This window comes from Ambystoma mexicanum, chromosome 7q (genome assembly GCF_040938575.1).
Source record: "Ambystoma mexicanum isolate Mex_15411 chromosome 7q, UKY_AmexF1_1, whole genome shotgun sequence".
Lineage (NCBI taxonomy): Eukaryota > Metazoa > Chordata > Amphibia > Caudata > Ambystomatidae > Ambystoma > Ambystoma mexicanum.
This window is the reverse complement of record NC_090941.1, coordinates 1,031,270,242-1,031,288,559: the sequence shown is the minus strand read 5'-3', so window position 1 is coordinate 1,031,288,559 and position 18,318 is coordinate 1,031,270,242. Positions and strand designations below refer to the sequence as shown.

Sequence of the window (18,318 nt, the reverse complement as noted above, 5' to 3'; positions counted from 1 at the left end):
CGGAAGGAGGGCAAGAAATAGCAGCAGGGTTTCAGGTGTTCAACAGACTAGCCCCCACTGACACATCCCCTCTTTATCTAGGGCACAGGCCTGGGCACCCCATTCTTATCAGCTAGTGACTGTGCTTATGTGAGGTACTTTTCCCTTAGACCAACCAGTGAGTGGTCGCGTTGCTTCCCGGGAATGAAAGGGTAGAATGCTGGATTACAAGATCTGTGAGAATGTAGCAATGCGGCCTGAACACCACCCCATTCCAAGGGCTGGAACAGGGGGGGTAATGGCCCGGCAGCCCAAGTTGATGGCCCAAGTGAATGGAGGGCGTTTAATGAGGGCTCCGGGCGGTTACCTCTTGTTCCAGCCCTTGGAACGGGGTGTTAACGCTATAACTACACTGAGCTAAAAAAAAAAGTATTTTAAGTCATTGAACGAGATGCCGCGCCCGCCCCGTTCAATTAATGAAAATACTGATAGAAAAGGGCCACCATGGTTGCAGAAGGCTGGGCTCCATACAGAGCCCCTCTTCTATTACCATTGAAAAGGGAGGAGGGAAGCTGCTGCGCTGGCGGCAAAAGGCCACTTCCGCAAAAATAAGGTAAGTTAAGTGGGGCAGTGCAAGGGGGTTGGGAAATGAAAAAAAAAAACGGGAGGATGGGGGGAAGATGGCAGCCCGCGGCTGGGGAGGCAGCATGCAGGTTCTGTGGAACCCGGGCTGAGTTCAGACATTCCAGCATGCGATGCGCAGAACCTGATTGGCTGTGCACCTCGCCCTGGCTGCTGATTTAAAGGGCTGTTATTCTCTCCAGGGTGCAGCCCGTCTTGTTGTAACTCCACTGGGCTTTTCCTCTGGTTTAAGCTTTGCGTGAGGGACCTATTCTGCCATTTTGTGAAACATTGTGTTCTCAATAGGGATGATGCTTTCTTTTGGAAAGCATCAACCTGGCTCAGTAGAAACAGGCATCCTCAAGGGTTTCCTAGTGCATTATTCAAGGGGGGTGCACAGATAAAAAGCCCCAGTGTGATCCTCAAATAGGCACCTGCTTGTGGGGTCCTTATATATTACACCCAGAATTCAATCTTCATCTGTCACTGGCCAGCCATACGCTTCAGACATCACAACATTGAATCAAAGGGGGAGCAGGAGCTCTGTCTCAGACAGTCGGATATATGCCCCTTGGCATTCTAGCTCATCTTCCATGGCCACTGGCACATGCTTCCAGCAAGGTTTGGAGCTTAGCCTCCCACCTAGTACAACAGGGCCCTCACTGCTCTCTTCCGATGTTCACACTGGGCTAATCTAATACCAAATTAACCACATGCATTTTGAAGGCAATACTGCATTTCTATTCTAACTAGTATATAATTGTGTATTTTGTTTGTATTTATTTGTACTGATAGAATTTCTTGGCATGCATGTGCGAACATGGCACTCTCAGGGGGTGCCTTAGAGTAATGGAAGGTTGCGGGTGGGGGCGAACGTAGCATCTGGTGGTAGCAGTGGGTGCCGGAACAGAAAGTGGGAATGTAAGGCCAGGACAGAGAATACAATGGTACATCACTATGAACACTATTACTTACATACATTCACAGATGGGTAAGCATAGGGAATGGGGGGAGGGGTAGGTGAAGGGAGGAGAGCATCAGGGGAGGGGGTGCCTTCTTTAGTGAGCAGGTGGCTTTTTAGGGCCTTGTTAAAGGCGTCCAATGGCTTTCGTGTCTTACGATGGGGAGCACCAATGGGGTGCAGTAAGAAGGGAGAAGGGGAAAAGCACCAAGCAGCGCAAGAGGCTCGAGGGACAGAGAGGTTGAGTATGGTGGTAGAGTACGAGGGGGGTGTCATGAGAGATAGAGGCAGAGGGGTAGGGTGGTGCCAGCCCACCAATGCATAGAAAGACCAGTAGGATAGATCTGAAGAAGCAGAGGCCCCACCAAGACAGCCAACCTAGCTGAAGTCGGTGATGGGAGCAAAGCGAGGAAGGGGGTGTGGACAGCGGAGTTAATGGCCTTGTTTGAGGGGCTGAAGGAGTAGAGGGAATGCCCACGAGCAGGCTGCAGCAGTAGTCCTGTCAGCTGAGGATATGGGTGGATAAGAGTGTTGTATGCTTTGTTTCGGTATTTAACCGTAAACGTTTTAATACACAATACATACGACATTTATGGAGCAGAAATGTGGGGTTCAAATTAGGCTAATGCGCTTGCCGTAACAGGAAATAACTTCTTGAAATGGCTATTTCGGCTACCGGGTAGTTCCCCCAACATCCCTGTGCACATGGAACTGGGTCTCCTCTACATTTTAGATTTGACTGCTCTTAAATCAGGTTGTATTTTACTCAAGGCTACTGTATACTCATTTGGGCTACCAGTCCTGAGTCAGTGATGCCAGCTCGGAGGGCACTCGCACTGGCGCTCTCCAGGTGGGAAATGGCAAGCTCTATAGAGTCTGCTTCCGGAAGGTATTGTTATAGTCTTCAGGGCAAGGATAGTAATAACATGAGGTTTAGTACAATTAAATAATGTCCTTTTTGTAATGGCGTGTTGGCATAAATATACACTGTTTTGTCTGTCAAAGCCAAGGGTCCTTACGTTTTGAAAAGCTTGATATCAGGTTAAAACCCATGATCTGTTTCTTCTGTAAACACCAAGGTACCATTTCAAAATGTGGACTGGCTACTGATTGGTTGGTAGTGCTGATGAACCAAGCAGATTCATGAATTCTGTCCTGGAAACAGCAGAAGATCTGATCATGGAGTGTGAGGCCCTCTCTGAAATTAGAAGGTACACACCACTGGGGTGTGGAGTTGATAGCAGTCACATCTTTTTATCTAATGTGTGGTCACTTACTTTGAAGGCGATGATGTGGGTCTAATTTATCACTTGACTAAGTATTGGGCTAGAGTGAAATTAGGATTTTACAGTAATGTTGGTTTGACTGAATACATTGAATTTGTGCTCATTTTATGGTGCAACCTATTATGGGATTTTTCTATCAAATGTGTTTGTTGTATGTATGCACAAAAAGCCTTTATTTGGCTCTACACTACTATTTTAAATAAATAAATAATAACAAATAGAAACTAACAAGATCTGTCAGAACCCAGCACCTCCACAAAAAGCCTATCTACATCTCCCTAAGATCACCCTCTCACAATGGGCCCCCCCAGGTGATGGCGCATCCCTGTAAGACACACACGCAAGGCCAATGCAGGCCTTCAAATATCCAAGCCTGTCCCCACCTTGGGGAATGCCTCTGCAGTAGCTGCTCACATACAACTTTTCACCACAGCAACCTCACCCTTCCCCCTCCTTCAAGATGGCTGTGTTTTTTCTCTGATTGCACTGCTGCTGTTAGCAACAGCTGGGTTGGATTCAGAAAATGCACAACCGACAATGCAACTCTCGCCCATGGAGAGAGAGGATGAGATATAAGACCCGATTCATGGAATATTTTCTCAGTTCAAAGTGAATTTGCACGGCTAAAAAGTGACTTTGCACTGCCGACACAAATCCTGCAAAGTGTATTTTTGCCGTGCAAAGTCCAAGCAAAGCCATTTTGTACTGCAAAAGTGACTATGTGCTGACTTTGCACTGCAGAAAATACACTTTGCACAGTTCCATGAATCAGGGTTTGTGTCGGCAGTGCAAAGTCACTTTGAACCGTGCAAATATTCCATGAATCGGGCCCATAGAGTGAGACAGAGAACAGAGGTTAGAGACACGGAGAAAGAGCATGAGAGAGAGCTCTAGATCACCGTATGGTCCTCTGGATACGTATGTATATATTCGTCATGGTGCCATTGTGTGTAATGTTTCCGACATGTTGCACTGCACAGTACCAATGGAATCTTCTATTGTTTGCTGCCTAATGTGGAGCAAAGACGTAGTGGTTGAACCCAGGCATCTTCGTTTAGACTGCTATCTGTTACAGGGGTGTTGCCAGGTCTGGAAAAGATCTGGGGCTATGCGAATGTGGAGACTGTCGAGACTCGGGGCTCGCTAGCCAGAAGGTTGTAACCGCTGAGCTTCTATCGGGGGCTACAACCAAAAGACCTGGGGCTATAGCACCGCCAGAACCCACCGAGCAATGCCTGATAACCATAGCAAAGTTTGCTGCGCGGTGCGTTCATTCCATTGGCCCACATTAGCATGGGGATCACAGCCCACTTTCTTTTCTCTCTCAGTCATTCTCAGTATTGCGCAACAGACACGCAAAAGGGATTGCGACATGGGAGGATCAGGAACGTTGTGCAGTGTCTGGTTTGTGATGGCATTATATTTTTGTTAACCATATCAAAAGATATTTAATAAAGATTAATGTGTGGGTAAGTCATACTTCATTTGACTATTGCAGCTGTTCTCTAGACAATGCTCCCCATGTATACGTCTAAACATCCACAATTTAGCCCTGAATCAGCCGCCATACTGAATTGGGTTGGAGATAGACACCTAGTCTGATCCTCTTCTTTAATTGGTCATTGTACACGCAGCTAGCAACCAATGCTGGATTCCTATTGGAAGAGGCTGGTTTCTGATCACATGGTCTCCACATGGATACATAATAAAGAAAACAGTCTTTTACTTACCGGAATTAAAGAGACACTTCAAAGATGTACATTGTTTCTCTGTAAAAAAAAAAAAAAGTGAAAATACATATTTACTATGACAGCTCGACCATTTGAAAAGTAATTCAAAGTTAAGTGGAGTTCGATTTTCTTCCTTCTATTTTTAGGATTTCGACCTTGGCTGTTGCGACAATGCTAATAACATAAAATACTCTGCTCAAACTCTACGTTTCACCACAGAAGGCCACACCATCTAATCCACCCACACACCACAATTAAACACACTGTCCAGGACGTTAAGTGAGCTAGGGCTAGCTGGAGCAGAGCCCCGACAGACTCCAAAATGTGTGTTTGACATGGGGCCCTACCGGGGCCCCTGAGTTCCCCTGCTAAGCCCAGACCACCAATCTGGTAGTAGGTGGGTGTTTTTTTGTAAAGTCTGAAGCTCTTGTGTTAAATCGAGAAATTCAGGCTTTACAACAACAACATAAAAGCCTAGCCGACCCCCTGCCAGGTGCCCCTTTCTTGAGTGATGCAGGGGCTCACCACCCTGAGTCAGAGGGTGATGATCCCACGCATCTCCAGTGAAAGGGGTGTTTGGCAGGGGGGCAGCGGCGCAAATTAAAAGACGAGGAAACGGATAGCTCAGGGGCAACGCGTTTGCCTTGGAAGCAAGACAAGGCAGTGCAACACAAGTTCGATCCCTGATCCCTCGCTTAGAAACCACTGGCTGGTATTAAGCGCGTTATAAAAAGAGCAATTATAATTACCTGATCTGAATGGTGCCTGTTAGGCCACGGCCCCTGCCCTTTTGCAAAATCGAGCTGGAGATCTTACGGGGTGTGGCTGCACAGGCAGCATTCAGGTTAGGTAAGTGTTGCCTCCTAATTGCAGCACCAGCCCCCTGCCAGGCCTCTAGTGTGGAGGCCACTGAAAGCACTGACGCTTTCTCAACACACGTTAAAACACAACAACAATATACAGAATGCTTTAAGTGGGGTAAGTAAGAAATTGAGAGGGGTTCCTCATTTGGGGGTGTGGCTTGTATGATGGGTATGGTCTAAGTAAGACATAATAGGTGTGGCCTAAGGACAAACATGTCAAATATTTTTATGTTTCTTACAGATGGCTTGCAAAATACACAAACCATAGTAAGGTACGCATACAAATATATAAATATAAGCATTTACATATGTGTGGGCGTACCATACTGTCATTTCTGTACTTTTCAAGCCATCTTTTTTTTTTTTTTATTTGTTTGGCTGATATTCAACCTTTCAAATATTTAATATAAAACAAACACAATAAAACACAAGAAGAAAGAAGTTATTTTGAATCTAACAACATATACCAACTTAAAATTCAATACATTTCATCTTTAACATACAAAGCAACGTGAAATTGTCTAATACCTCCTTATATTTGCAACAATTTCATCTAATAGAGGATAGTAGTTATGAATTTAACTAAAGCGATTAAAATCGCTGGGCGTTCACTATTGATTAGTAGGCCCCAAATTTCATCCTCAGAACGAGAGCAGTAAAGCTGTAGGGAATTTTTAAAATATATTTGCCGTAGTGTTTCTAATGTAGAGCAAGATACTACTAAATGTTTAAGGGTTTCAATACAGTTGTTGTCATTACAATACCGACACCATTGGTTTTGCGTTTGGTTCTTATCACGTCTGGATAGAATTTCGTGTGTGGGAAGAAGATTAAAGCGTATTCTCATCATCTGAGCTCGTACAAAGTGTGAGGGACAATGTTGTAAATATTTTTCCATTATACCCACTTTTTTGGGATAAAAGATGGTCCAGGAGAAATCAACTAAGTTTTTGCAAAGATCTTGGGTCACAATCCAATCATGTAAGAGCAAAGTTTTTTTCGCTTTGATTGGATTTGAGATTAACATCTGCAAAGAGATATTAGCTTCAATAAGTGTGTTAATTACATTTTGAAGCCAAGCTTTTGGAAATCTGTCAACAGATGTTAGCAAATAGTGCGCTAGAGTGTTTAACACATTTTTCTCAGAGACACCAATTAGACATTTCCTAAAGAAGCAACACATTTTCCATATGACATAACAATGGATCGAATTTAAGCCCAGTTCAAGTCTCAACAATGCCGTTGGTGTGCAGTTAGGTAGTCTGAATACCAATTTCCAAAAAGTGCCTTCAAGCTTATCCCAATATTTTCTAGAGTGCACTTGTTGGGAATCAGCTCCGTAAGATATGATGGGAATTACTTTTTGTTTATAAAAAAGCAGCACATGTTTAGTTGTGAATTTCCCATATTTATGCAAGATAATGGAGGCTTGTGAGGCTAAAGACTGAATTTTTGCTTTTAGAATAGATAGTTGTAACTGGGGCGCCGGGCTTCCAGTAAAGTGTATGCCTAAGTATTTGTAGGTGTTAACTAGGCAGAGATTTTCATTATTTAGTCTCCATTTGCATCGTTTGAGTTTTGCCTTGACTTTATTGTTTTTTTGACAAATCAACACCTGCGTTTTTTCTGTGTTGATTATCAAATTGTTCGTTCTGCAATATTTTTCAAGACATTGGATCAGATTTTGAAGGCCTCTGGGAGTTTGGGATACCAATACTAGGTCGTCAGCATAAAGTATCCATTGAATTCTTTGTGATCCTAATTTAGGCGCATCACTTACTATTTCCTCAAAATCCATTCCGAGATCTAAAAGGAATAGATTGAAGAGCGTTGAAGCTAAAATGCATCCTTGTTTTACCCCTCTTTCTGATTTTACACTTCTGGATAATAATCCTTCAGTGGATAACCTGATCTGAATCGTTGTGTCTGAGTGAAGTTCTTCAATGATGCGGAGTAGTGAATATGGACAACCAAACCTTCTTAGTTTGGAAAATAACAAATTTCTGTCAACGGAGTCAAAGGCACCGCGAAAGTCGACGAATGCCATAAAGAGATTTTGATTGCGATTGATGTATTTAGTTCTTAGTAGATTAAGAACAAACATGTTCGGCGTCGTGCCAAGACCTGAGACGAAACCGGTTTGGAAGGGATCACGCATGTTAGCTAGGTTCATCCATATGTTCAGTTCTTTAAGAACAATCCTGGTATAAATTTTGCCAGGTGCATCGAGCAACGCAATGGGTCTGTAGCTTTCAGGTCTTTCACGAGCCAGGTCTTTCACGAGCCATCTTTTATAAACATAGAAATATGTTAACATCACCGATCATTTTGCCATATTATCACCATTCCCATATGCAGAAAAAGTTGACCCCCTCCCATCATTTTGGCACAGTATCACCATTCCCATGCGTGCAGTGCAGAAAAGGATCGCTCCCACACACGATGTTAGCTTATTAGCGCCATTCACATGCGTGCAGTGCAAAGCATGATTGCACCCACCAACCCGCCAATCATGTTGGCACAGTGCCTTAAGTGGCCCTACAAAATGAGCGGGGGCTCATCAAGGGGCGTGGCCTAATGGCAGGGGTCCTGCTGGCCCATTAGGCCATGCTCCCCTGAGGAGCCCCGGCTCAATGTGCCACTGGCACCCCTGCCAGGCAGCCTTTTGTAGAGATCGGCACACTCTCCCCTTTAGGGAGAGGGTGCTGATATCTGCATTTATATTATATAGGCTTGCCTGGTAGGGGGCAGTGCCTCGCCTATTCAGCCTTAATGGCGGCGCTGCCCCTTGCCAGCTGAGTAGGGGCAGCGTCACCATTAAGGCTGAAAGGGTGAGGCCACTGAAAGCAAGGCCTTTTGCCCTAAATACTGAAACTCCCGCGAATCCGCGGGAGCTTCAGTATTTAGAAAGCAAGGCCTCTGCTTCCACCGGCCTCAATTTTTCTCCATAATGGTGGCGCCGGCCCACGTTCATCACTTGATTAAAGGGATGCCTCGCAGGTGCGACGCCACCATTATGGCTGAAAGGCATTTTTTTCTGGAGCCTGAAGCTCTTCCACACGAGCGAGAGTTCAGGCTTTAGAAAAAAAAGCCTTTTCGTATAGTGGCCGGGGCTGCAATGGGAGATTAGTGGGCCCCGGCAGGGCCCCGCCTCAGAACGAGATTTTGGAGTCTGCCGGGGCCGAGCCCCGGCAGGCCCCGGCCCACTTAAAGCCCTGTGTTGGCATATCATCACCATTCTCATGAGGGCAGTGCACAAAATGGTCACTAGCCCATCATGTTGACATGTTATCACCATTCTCATGAGCAAGCAGTGCAGAAAATGATCACCCCCACCCATCCACTTACATTTTTGGCATTTTATTACCATTCCCATGGGAGCAGTGGAAGAAATGACCGCTCCTCACCCTCCCATCATGTTGCCATATAATCACCATTCCAGTGTACCTAGTACAGAAAATGATCAGTATTTGGTGATATGGGGGTGTGGCGGTTAGGGGGGGGGGAGATTTTCACCTCAGTAAATATCAACACGGCAAGTTAAACCGAAATCTAAATCTAAATGTTTATATTTATATAATTGTGTGCGTACCTTACTGTGGTGTGTGTACTTTTCAAGCCATCTTTTATATATAAGCATAGAAATATGCATATAAAAGATTGCTTGAAAAGTACACAAACCATAGTAAGGTACGTACACAATGATCGAATCTGCTCTGCAGCACACAGACCAGATTAGATCACGGAGCCCCCGGCTTCAGTGACGGACAAAGAGGCCTTGGGCTCGGTGATCTGTGCGCTGCAGAGCAGATCATATCACCGAGCCCGAGGCGTCCTTGTCCGTCGGCGAAGCTTGGGGCTCTGATCACCGAGCCTGAGGCGTCCTTGTCCGTCGGCGAAGATTGGGGCTCTGTGATCTAATCTGATCTGTGTGCTGCTAGCAGATTAGATCACCGAGCCCGAGGCGTCCTTGTCCGTCGGCGAAGCTTGGGGCTCTGTGATCTAATCTGATCTGTGTGCAGCTAGCAGATTAGATCACCGAGCCCGAGACGTCCTTGTCCATCGGCGAAGCTTGGGGCTCTGTGATCTAATCTGATCTGTGTGCTGCTAGCAGATTAGATCACCGAGCCCGAGGCGTCCTTGTCCGTCGGCGAAGCTTGGGGCTCTGTGATCTAATCTGATCTGTGTGCTGCTAGCAGATTAGATCACCGAGCCCGAGGCGTCCTTGTCCGTCGGCGAAGTTTGGGGCTCTGATCACCGAGCCTGAGGCGTCCTTGTCTGTCGGCGAAGATTGGGGCTCTGTGATCTAATCTGATCTGTGTGCTGCTAGCAGATTAGATCACCGAGCCCGAGGCGTCCTTGTCCGTCGGCGAAGTTTGGGGCTCTGTGATCTAATCTGATCTGTGTGCTGCTAGCAGATTAGATCACCGAGCCCGAGGCGTCCTTGTCCATCGGCGAAGCTTGGGGCTCTGTGATCTAATCTGATCTGTATGCTGCTAGCATATTAGATCACCGAGCCCGAGGCGTCCTTGTCCGTCGGCGAAGCTTGGGGCTGTGTGATCTAATCTGATCTGTGTGCTGCTAGCAGATTAGATCACCGAGCCCGAGGCATCCTTTTTCCATGGGCGAAGCTTGGGGCTCTGTGATCTAATCTGATCTGTGTGCTGCTAGCATATTAGATCACCAAGCCCGAGGCGTCCTTGTCCGTCGGCGAAGCTTGGGGCTGTGTGATCTAATCTGATCTGTGTGCTGCTAGCAGATTAGATCACCGAGCCCGAGGCATCCTTTTTCTATGGGCGAAGCTTGGGGCTCTGTGATCTAATCTGATCTGTGTGCTGCTAGCATATTAGATCACCAAGCCCGAGGCGTCCTTGTCCGTCGGCGTAGCTTGGGGCTGTGTGATCTAATCTGATCTGTGTGCTGCTAGCATATTAGATCACCGAGCCCGAGGCGTCCTTGTCCGTCGGCGAAGCTTGGGGCTGTGTGATCTAATCTGATCTGTGTGCTGCTAGCAGATTAGATCACCGAGCCCGAGGCATCCTTTTTCCATGGGCGAAGCTTGGGGCTCTGTGATCTAATCTGATCTGTGTGCTGCTAGCATATTAGATCACCAAGCCCGAGGCGTCCTTGTCCGTCGGCAAAGCTTGGGGCTCTGTGATGTAATCTGATCTGTGTGCTGCAGAGCAGATTAGATCACCAAGCTCCCAGGTTTGTCGACGGTCCAAGATGCCTCGGTGACCTGGTGAGGGGGTGCGGCCATGATTCAGCCCGATCTGCCTACAGGCAACAAAAGGACTGTCACTTCCTCTCATGACCCCTTGCGCGGTTTGTAAGCCTCGCTAGGAGATCGCGAGAGGAAGTTACAGTTTGGTGACGCTATGTGGTTCCCTGCAGCTTTGACCTAAATTGAAGTTTGCGCGACCCTGTGGCTGGATGGCACTTTTGTCAGTCACAGCTGCCTGACTTGATCATGCTGGTGGGCTCCTCTACCCAGTGCCTTAAGTGGCACTAGAAATCGAGCCGGGGCCCATCGAGGGGGCGTGGCCTAACAACGGGGTCTTGATGGGCCGTTAGGCCACGCCCCCTTGACGAGCCCCGGCTCAATGGGCTACTGGCACCCCTGCCAGGCAGCCTTTTGTAGAGATTAGCACCCTCTCCCCCTATGGGGGAGAGGGTGCTGATCTCTGCATTTATTTTGTATAGGCTTGCCTGACAGGGGACAGCGCCTCGCCGATTCAGCCTTAATGGTTGCGCTGCCCCTCGCCAACTGGGGAGGTGCAGCGTCACCATTAAGGCTGAAAGGGTGAGGCCACTGGAAGCAGAGGCCTGTTTCCTAAAGACTGAAACTCCCGCGAATCCGCGGGAGCTTCAGTATTTAGAAAGAAAGCCCTCTGCTTCCAGCGGCCTCACGTTTCTCCATAATGGTGGCGCCAGCCCACGTGCATCCCTTGATTAAAGGGATGCCTCGCAGGTGCGGCGCCACCATTATAGCTGAAAGGCATTTTTTTCTGAAGCCTGAAGCTCTCGCACATGAGCGAGAGCTTCAGGCTGTAGAAAAAAAATGCTTTTTCGTGTAGTGGCCGGGGTTTCCCGGGGAGATTAGTGGGCCCCGGCAGGGCCCCGCCTCAAAACGAAATTCCGGAGCCTGCCGGGGCCCAGCCCCGGCAGGCCCCGGCCCACTTAAAGCCCTGCCTCTACCGTCGCGGCTGTGGCCATGGCGGGACAATGTCCTGCCGTGGCGTGGTGGGACCGGCTCAGCCTCACTTTTTGGAGACTACCGGGGCACAGCCCGCACTCCACTTAAATCACTGCCTATGCCTCGTCCATGAACTTGTATAACAGAGTCCCAACCAATGCCACCTCGCACATTCAGGCGTGCACATGCGACTGCCCTCTGAAAATTGATAACCCAAGTGCTCATGACGCAAACGTTACGCGCCTGCACACAGTGCCTGGGTAGTTCCAAAGTGCAGGTTTCACCAAAGCAGCAAACAAAAGTTGCATGTTTCCACTATCTTACTGATCAAATCCATCTTCTTCAAGACCCGTGGCGGCAAGAGAAGATGCAAATGGCAGTGGAGCGCAATAACATAACGCAAGAAGGGCTCTAATGTGCTGCAGCGTAGCACACATTTGCTGGACTCACTAAGTTCACACAAAATGGCAAGATGGAGAAAGAGGGAAAGAGGTAACATTAAGCCTTCAACCTCGCTGTTAAAATGGTGCCCAGACGCCTTAGATCACAAAATGGAGGCATAGGGGTAAAACACGGGTGCAGCCCTTTTAAAAAATGCAATTGACATGATAGGTTTGGAATTAGCGTACTATCTTACATATGCACTATTCCAAGGTTATGTTTACTCAATCTAGTTCACTTCTTTATGACCTAATGTTTTGGGTCCAGGACCATCGGTTTACCTCTACTAGGGGATATTTAACATGTCAAAGTGCATTTACTTATGTGTTGCTCACCAGTTCGCACGGCTGCTGGTCCTTTAGAGGAGGGGGGTGCACGAAAGGGTCAGTAATGCCCCATCTGCACATGCTGTGCGCGCACGGCAGTCATGGCGTTTCTAGGCATTTTAGTGTGTAGAGCATCTATGGGTGACGCACACTGGAACTGGAATTCTGGAAGCTAGCAGGGCACCGGAAAGTGCTCATGTAAACACTCTGCTGGCCTCTGCGAATAGGACACGCGCTTTTTTTCAGACTGCTCCTTCACTTCACTTCACCTAGGCACACACGCTTGCCGGTGGGAGGCCGGGCCTTCGCAGTGGCGGCTGCAGTTCTTTGGAAGAAACTCGCGTGTTCCTTGCGTGCGACCAAAAATCGGTCCGTATTCCGATGGCATCTCAAGACGCTCCTGTTTTAGCTTTTTCTCTTGCTCTCCAGGTGTGCTCTTCGCAGTCCTATATAGCGCCATGGTGCCTTAATCGCTGAGGGGATGTGCTTTACAAAACTCATTAACATAACACTTGCTAAAAAAAAAAAAAGGTTTTATGGACAAAAATAATTTTAGGTGGAGGTACAACTATGAAGAAATACCCTGGAATCATAACTAGCATTCCCGCTTCTAATCATGTGCTAATGACTGCATTCGGTTGTTTAAAGATGCATTTCTTTTAATTTATTTATTTGTTAGAGGGTTCAGACACTTCTACCCGAGGCTCCGTACATGGGCCTCATTCTGACTATGCCGGTATCCTGGCGGTAGAGCATCCAGGATACTGGCATTTGGTACTTACCTTTACTGGCACTCGGTCCGGTGGCAATGCCGCCGGATTACGAGTGCCGGCGGTACAGTATAAATCCCCATTCATGGAGTCCCATAGGGGATTTAGCATCATGCCGGTGGCGGTAACTAAGGCTTTTGTAACCGAGGTGCCCCACCGGCAAACCCATAGTTGGGCGGTCCGGTAAAGTGCGGGTAGCAACAGATACTGGCACTTTTTTACTAGTTCTCCCGGCTCGGAATGAGGCCCATTTGTGTAATAATGCAGAGTCGGCAATCCCTTTGCAGGGCACCTTTCCATGGTGGCATTGATTCTACTGGAGATGTAATGTAGGGGTAAGGGGTTCTTAGGTATCATCTCAGTAGGGCAGGCAGGGTGGTTAGGGGTGAGGTTATTGAGGATGTGAAGGGTCTCCCTTGCTGCCAAGCAGTAGCAGTTAGAACATTTGCCTGGTCTTAAATAGTCCCATTCATTGAGTTGCTTTGCTGCTAGGAGGAAGAACACCGTGGGAGGTGGGAGCGGCCCACAGAGAGAAGGAGCAGGGACGTCATTTGGGGGTTGCTAGGGGTCTCCCTCGCTACCCCTGTGGTCCCCCTTGCCACCCCTAGAAAAAAACAAGTGTTTTGTTATACTTTTTAATTTTATTTATTTGTTTATTTATTTATTTGTTTACTTATTTATTTAAATGAAAGCTCCTGGGCTGTGGCCAGTGTCACGTGGCTCTTTATTTTTGGAGTGGCTGACTTTCTTGTTCAGGCCTCTTAAAAAAAAACATGGGGTTCCAGAAGTGTATCACTTTGAGCAGTGACGCTAAGTAAGAAAGAATAGGAATAACACATAATGTGTCTTTCTGGAATTCCATCCAATAATTGCAAGACTCAAAAAGGTTCATTTCCAGGCACACTTCAGGGGGTGAGTCACTGATTTAGTCTGTTCTTAAACGCCTCAAATCAGCCTTTCACCTGTCTGAGGTCGATAAATGAGTACCAAGACAGGTTGGGTGACATTGTATGTATATGTGTTCTATAGAAAGCGCTTAAGCGTAAGTGCTAAACAATAACCTATAATTATCATTTGGCCTTGGACGTCTGCTTGCATTCACAGTAATTTGGTAATATGGGCCTCGACACACTGATATTAACAATACATAAGGTGATTCATTCTTGTATGAAATGTACATAACAGTATAGTGATATATATCGCAACCATATTTTTCAAATTGTACCTAGGAACAATATGTGATTTCACTTCCTGTTTTGTCAAGCTGTGAAAGGTCGTGTTCCATCGTTTCCCGTGATGTCACTTCAAATTGGGGGTCAAATGACATCATTCCTGTGATGCCATCAGAGGTCAAAGGTCATGTGATGTCACTTCCGCTACCCCTGGCATTTTGGTGAAATGACGTCCCTGCTCCCACAGTGGGAGTTCAGGGGACAGAGAGGTTGCTGAGAGTTGAGGGCCTAAGACAGTGAAGAGAAACATAGGCAGTCATCAAGGTATTGGGGGCATAACCCATGGATTTGAGGAACAATTCACAAAGGTGTGCAGGGAAATCATACCCTGAGCTTCCCAGGTTTCATCCTGCTAAGTCATACACGATTCGCTGAGTCGACCTGGCGCCGTCTAGACTAGCACTTTTCAGAGGCCCATGAGCAAATACTTAGCCATGGCGCTTTTAGTGGGTGCTTATCCAGCCATGTTTTTTTCTTTGCATCCTGGGATTTGTAGTTCCACTTTCCAACTCAACTCAGACTGCAAAGAAAAAAAAACAGCACTGGATAAGCAGCGACAGATTGCAGACTGCCATATTGGTAGCTATGAAGTAAAGTAGGAATCGATGACCAGCCAGTGGGCAGGCCAAAGGCTGGCCGCTTTCCCGTGCCTTCTGACCCTGACAAATAAAGTCCCCAAGGAAGAAAACACACTGACACACCCATGAAACAGCACACAATCAGTGCTGCCAGGCAGCCTAGAGTCACCTGTTAAGCTTCTCCCTCAGGCCTGTTTGTTTGCATCACGGGACGTGTAGTCCACTACATGCATTTGCAAATGCAAAGCTACAATTACCAGAACGCAATTTAGAAAAACCGGAGAAATTGCGAGACCTTAACAAGTAGTTCTCCAGAACCTTTACAAACGTTTGTTTTTTCTACAGACGAATGAGCGAAAGCTACGTAATTCAGATAGGCCTTCAAAAAACAATTGGCCATTGTCATGTTGCCCCAGGGGGCGCGGCTGCTACACGCTTCCAAGCGGGCGACCATTGCTGCCCTCCTGTGCGTGTCTTCGTGTCTGCAGCTGCACCTGTCGCTCTGAACTGCCAGTGGTTTCCTTTTAAGACACTGCTTCTTTTAAGGCAAGTGCTTCTCAGACGCAGGGGGAATCCCCTGCTCTCCGCGAGTCTCTTGCAATCTGTGCTCCAGCAGTTTCTCGTCAGGATGACGTCATTCTCCTGCTGGTAGTGTGCTGGCTGGGTGTAGAATACGAACCATATATTCCCACCCTGGCACAAATTAATAAGGAATGTGTCCCCTATTACTGGAAACCATGTTATGCTATGTATAACCATAGCTGCCAAGGGGCCTTTCCTCACGGGAGGCCCTTTCATCAAGTGCTAGTTTTATAACCAGAAGAACTTTGCATTCTGGGTCCTGTAGTTAGGTTCACGTCACAAGTAGAGTTGTTTATGTCCTGGCATTCAAAGCGCTTCTGGTTGTAAAGCCAGCACTGGAACAGGGTGTCATGCTTGACATGGGTCCCTTTCTGTGTATGGACTTCTGTGTAAAGTGGTGGGTGGATCTGGTTGGTGGGGAGCGGATTGGGTGAACTTCTTGGAGCTCATGTTCTATAAAATCGTAATTTGACGGCGGGGAGCCATTACGTTATGACATACAGGTAGGTTGCTCCCCGCTGTCAAAATTTCGCCGCCTTTTGCCCTGCACTCCGCCAATCAAAGTGAGTAAGCGCTGCCTGGCATGCTCGCATAGAAGACAGCGTTTACTTTAAATTGTGAGTGCTGCTTGCCATGCTCGCATGGCAAGCAGCGCTCACAAGTACAATGTAATCCTATTCGACATGTCAGCATGCCGGGCAGGGTTTAATTGTAACTCTCCATGCTGCCTGCCATGCGAGCATGTTGGGCAAAGTGTAATGGTAATTGTACACGCTGCCTGCCATGTGAGCTTGGCAAGCAGTGCTCACAATTAAAAGTAAACGCTGTCTGCCAGGCAAGCATGCCGGGCAGCGCTTACTCACTTTGCACAGCGGAGTGCAAAAGTGCAGGACAAAAGGCAGCAATAATTTGACGAGTACCATTAATGAAGTACAGACCACAAGCAATTGTCTGCTTATACCGGCTGTTACAATTACCCATCTCAACTGGTATCAATGCATGACTGCAGGTAGCTCACAGATGCCAGGAGCAGGTGATGTGCACGCGCAGCTCTCGCAAGGACACATCCTTGACTCTGGAGGCAGGAGGCCAGAGTTCAGATCTGGGCAGCCACACCTGACACTGCCATAGTTGCTCAGAGGCCAGAGCACTGTGCATGCTGAATCTTGTAGACCCATACTTCTAATGAGTATAGCAAAATTACACGTAGCACAATGCAAAGTGTTACTGCCTAAAAAACCAGACTGGCAGAAAGAGGCATCCATGACATGGGGCCACTTGGAAGGCTTATATTGTGTGATACTGGTCAAATGTCAGTCCCTTTCTGTCTTTCAGTTCCCTTATTTGCCAGTACTGTGAACGCTTGGTAAGGGACTTAAGGCCCGATTCATGGAATTATTTGCACCGTTCAAAGTGACGTTGCACTCTTGAAAAGTGATTTTGCGCTGCCGACACAGACCTTGATTCATGGAACTGTGTAAAGTGTATTTTTGCAGTGCAATGACTTTGCACTGCAAAAATACACATAGTATAGTTTCAGGAATCAGTGTCGGTAGTGCAAACTCACTTTGTGTTATAGGATTCTGCCCCTTTAAGGGAGAGACATGGGTCTCGGCGGGAATCGGGAGGAGGAGAAAGGAAAGGGAGGAGTTAAGGGGGAAAGTTAGTTAGGGTTCCATGTTAATAAAGGGAGGATATATCAATCCAACTTCCGCTGTCGCGTCCTTCATTGATGTCCTTATATACCTGTAAAACTGGCGATGAGGCTTTTTTCCAGTGATCCGGAGTCCCGCTAGCTGGCCGGTGATCCCACCGCCCTGCTTATCCTTCCAAGGTGACTACACCTCATGCGCATACCTTCCAGGTGCCAGCGATCCCGTGGCACAGTACTATGCCCGATTCTGGGCAGACAGAAACCACACATACACACACACACACACACAGCGTCCCTTTTCTGCAGCACTCCACAGGGCAAGAGATCCCAGTGAGAGAGAGTCACTCGGCCACCAGCTGTGTGTTACCCTGCGGCAATCTGCCAGCGGTCCGGGGAACATGTGACAGTGACACGTGCTGGTTCGCAGCACGGGGAGGACAGTAAGTGAGAGCAACGCCCCTAACCGCCTCATAACAGCGATCCCGCTGACAACCCAGCCTGACTCCTCCTCACAGCAGCTGCACACAAACATAATAATAAAGGGGATAAGGAAACACACACAAGGAAAGTGATCTTCTGCCTCCTATCACTAAGAAAAAAAAAGAAATTCAAAGAAGACAACTAAACATTCCAAGTAAACCCCCACAAAGGTTTTCCAGCACACGCAAGGACCCAAGGCACGCGCGTGCACCGCAAGCGGCAGCCACACCGTCAGAACTTTTGCCCAGGCCCCAAAACGCACGGGGAGAAGGGCCACCCCTCCTATACTTTCGCCCAGCAGTGCCAAGAGTGTTGGCATGTCAATCACAACATAGAGCCAGCACAAGAGTGTAACCCATACCTCAACTATAACACCTGCCACCATGAGCAACCCAGGGTCACCGCCCCCCACACCCAAGTCCAAAGCAGCCTTGCTGCACAAGCCACTCCAATTCACCCTGACCCCTCAAGCTGACATAGGCCCGAGGTGGATCAAATGGATAGAAGACTTTAACCATTTTGCAAAGGCAGTGGGGGAGGAGAAATCGCCAAATTTACACGACATGTTCATTAACCTAAAACTATGATTGCTTGGTTGCGACCACCAGTTGGTTTTTAC

General features: G+C 47.5%; 1 protein-coding gene across 6 annotated transcripts in view; it reads right to left on the bottom strand.

Moving 5' to 3' along the window:
• The window catches only part of ART1 (ADP-ribosyltransferase 1), a 140,692-nt gene that overhangs the window by 2,912 nt on the left and 119,462 nt on the right, over positions 1-18,318 (bottom strand). For all 6 annotated transcript variants that reach the window (XM_069640328.1, XM_069640333.1, XM_069640330.1 and 3 more), the window contains exon 4: positions 4,578-4,616. In XM_069640328.1, the coding sequence (XP_069496429.1) occupies positions 4,578-4,616 (39 nt within the window). The remainder of the gene's footprint in view (positions 1-4,577; positions 4,617-18,318) is intronic.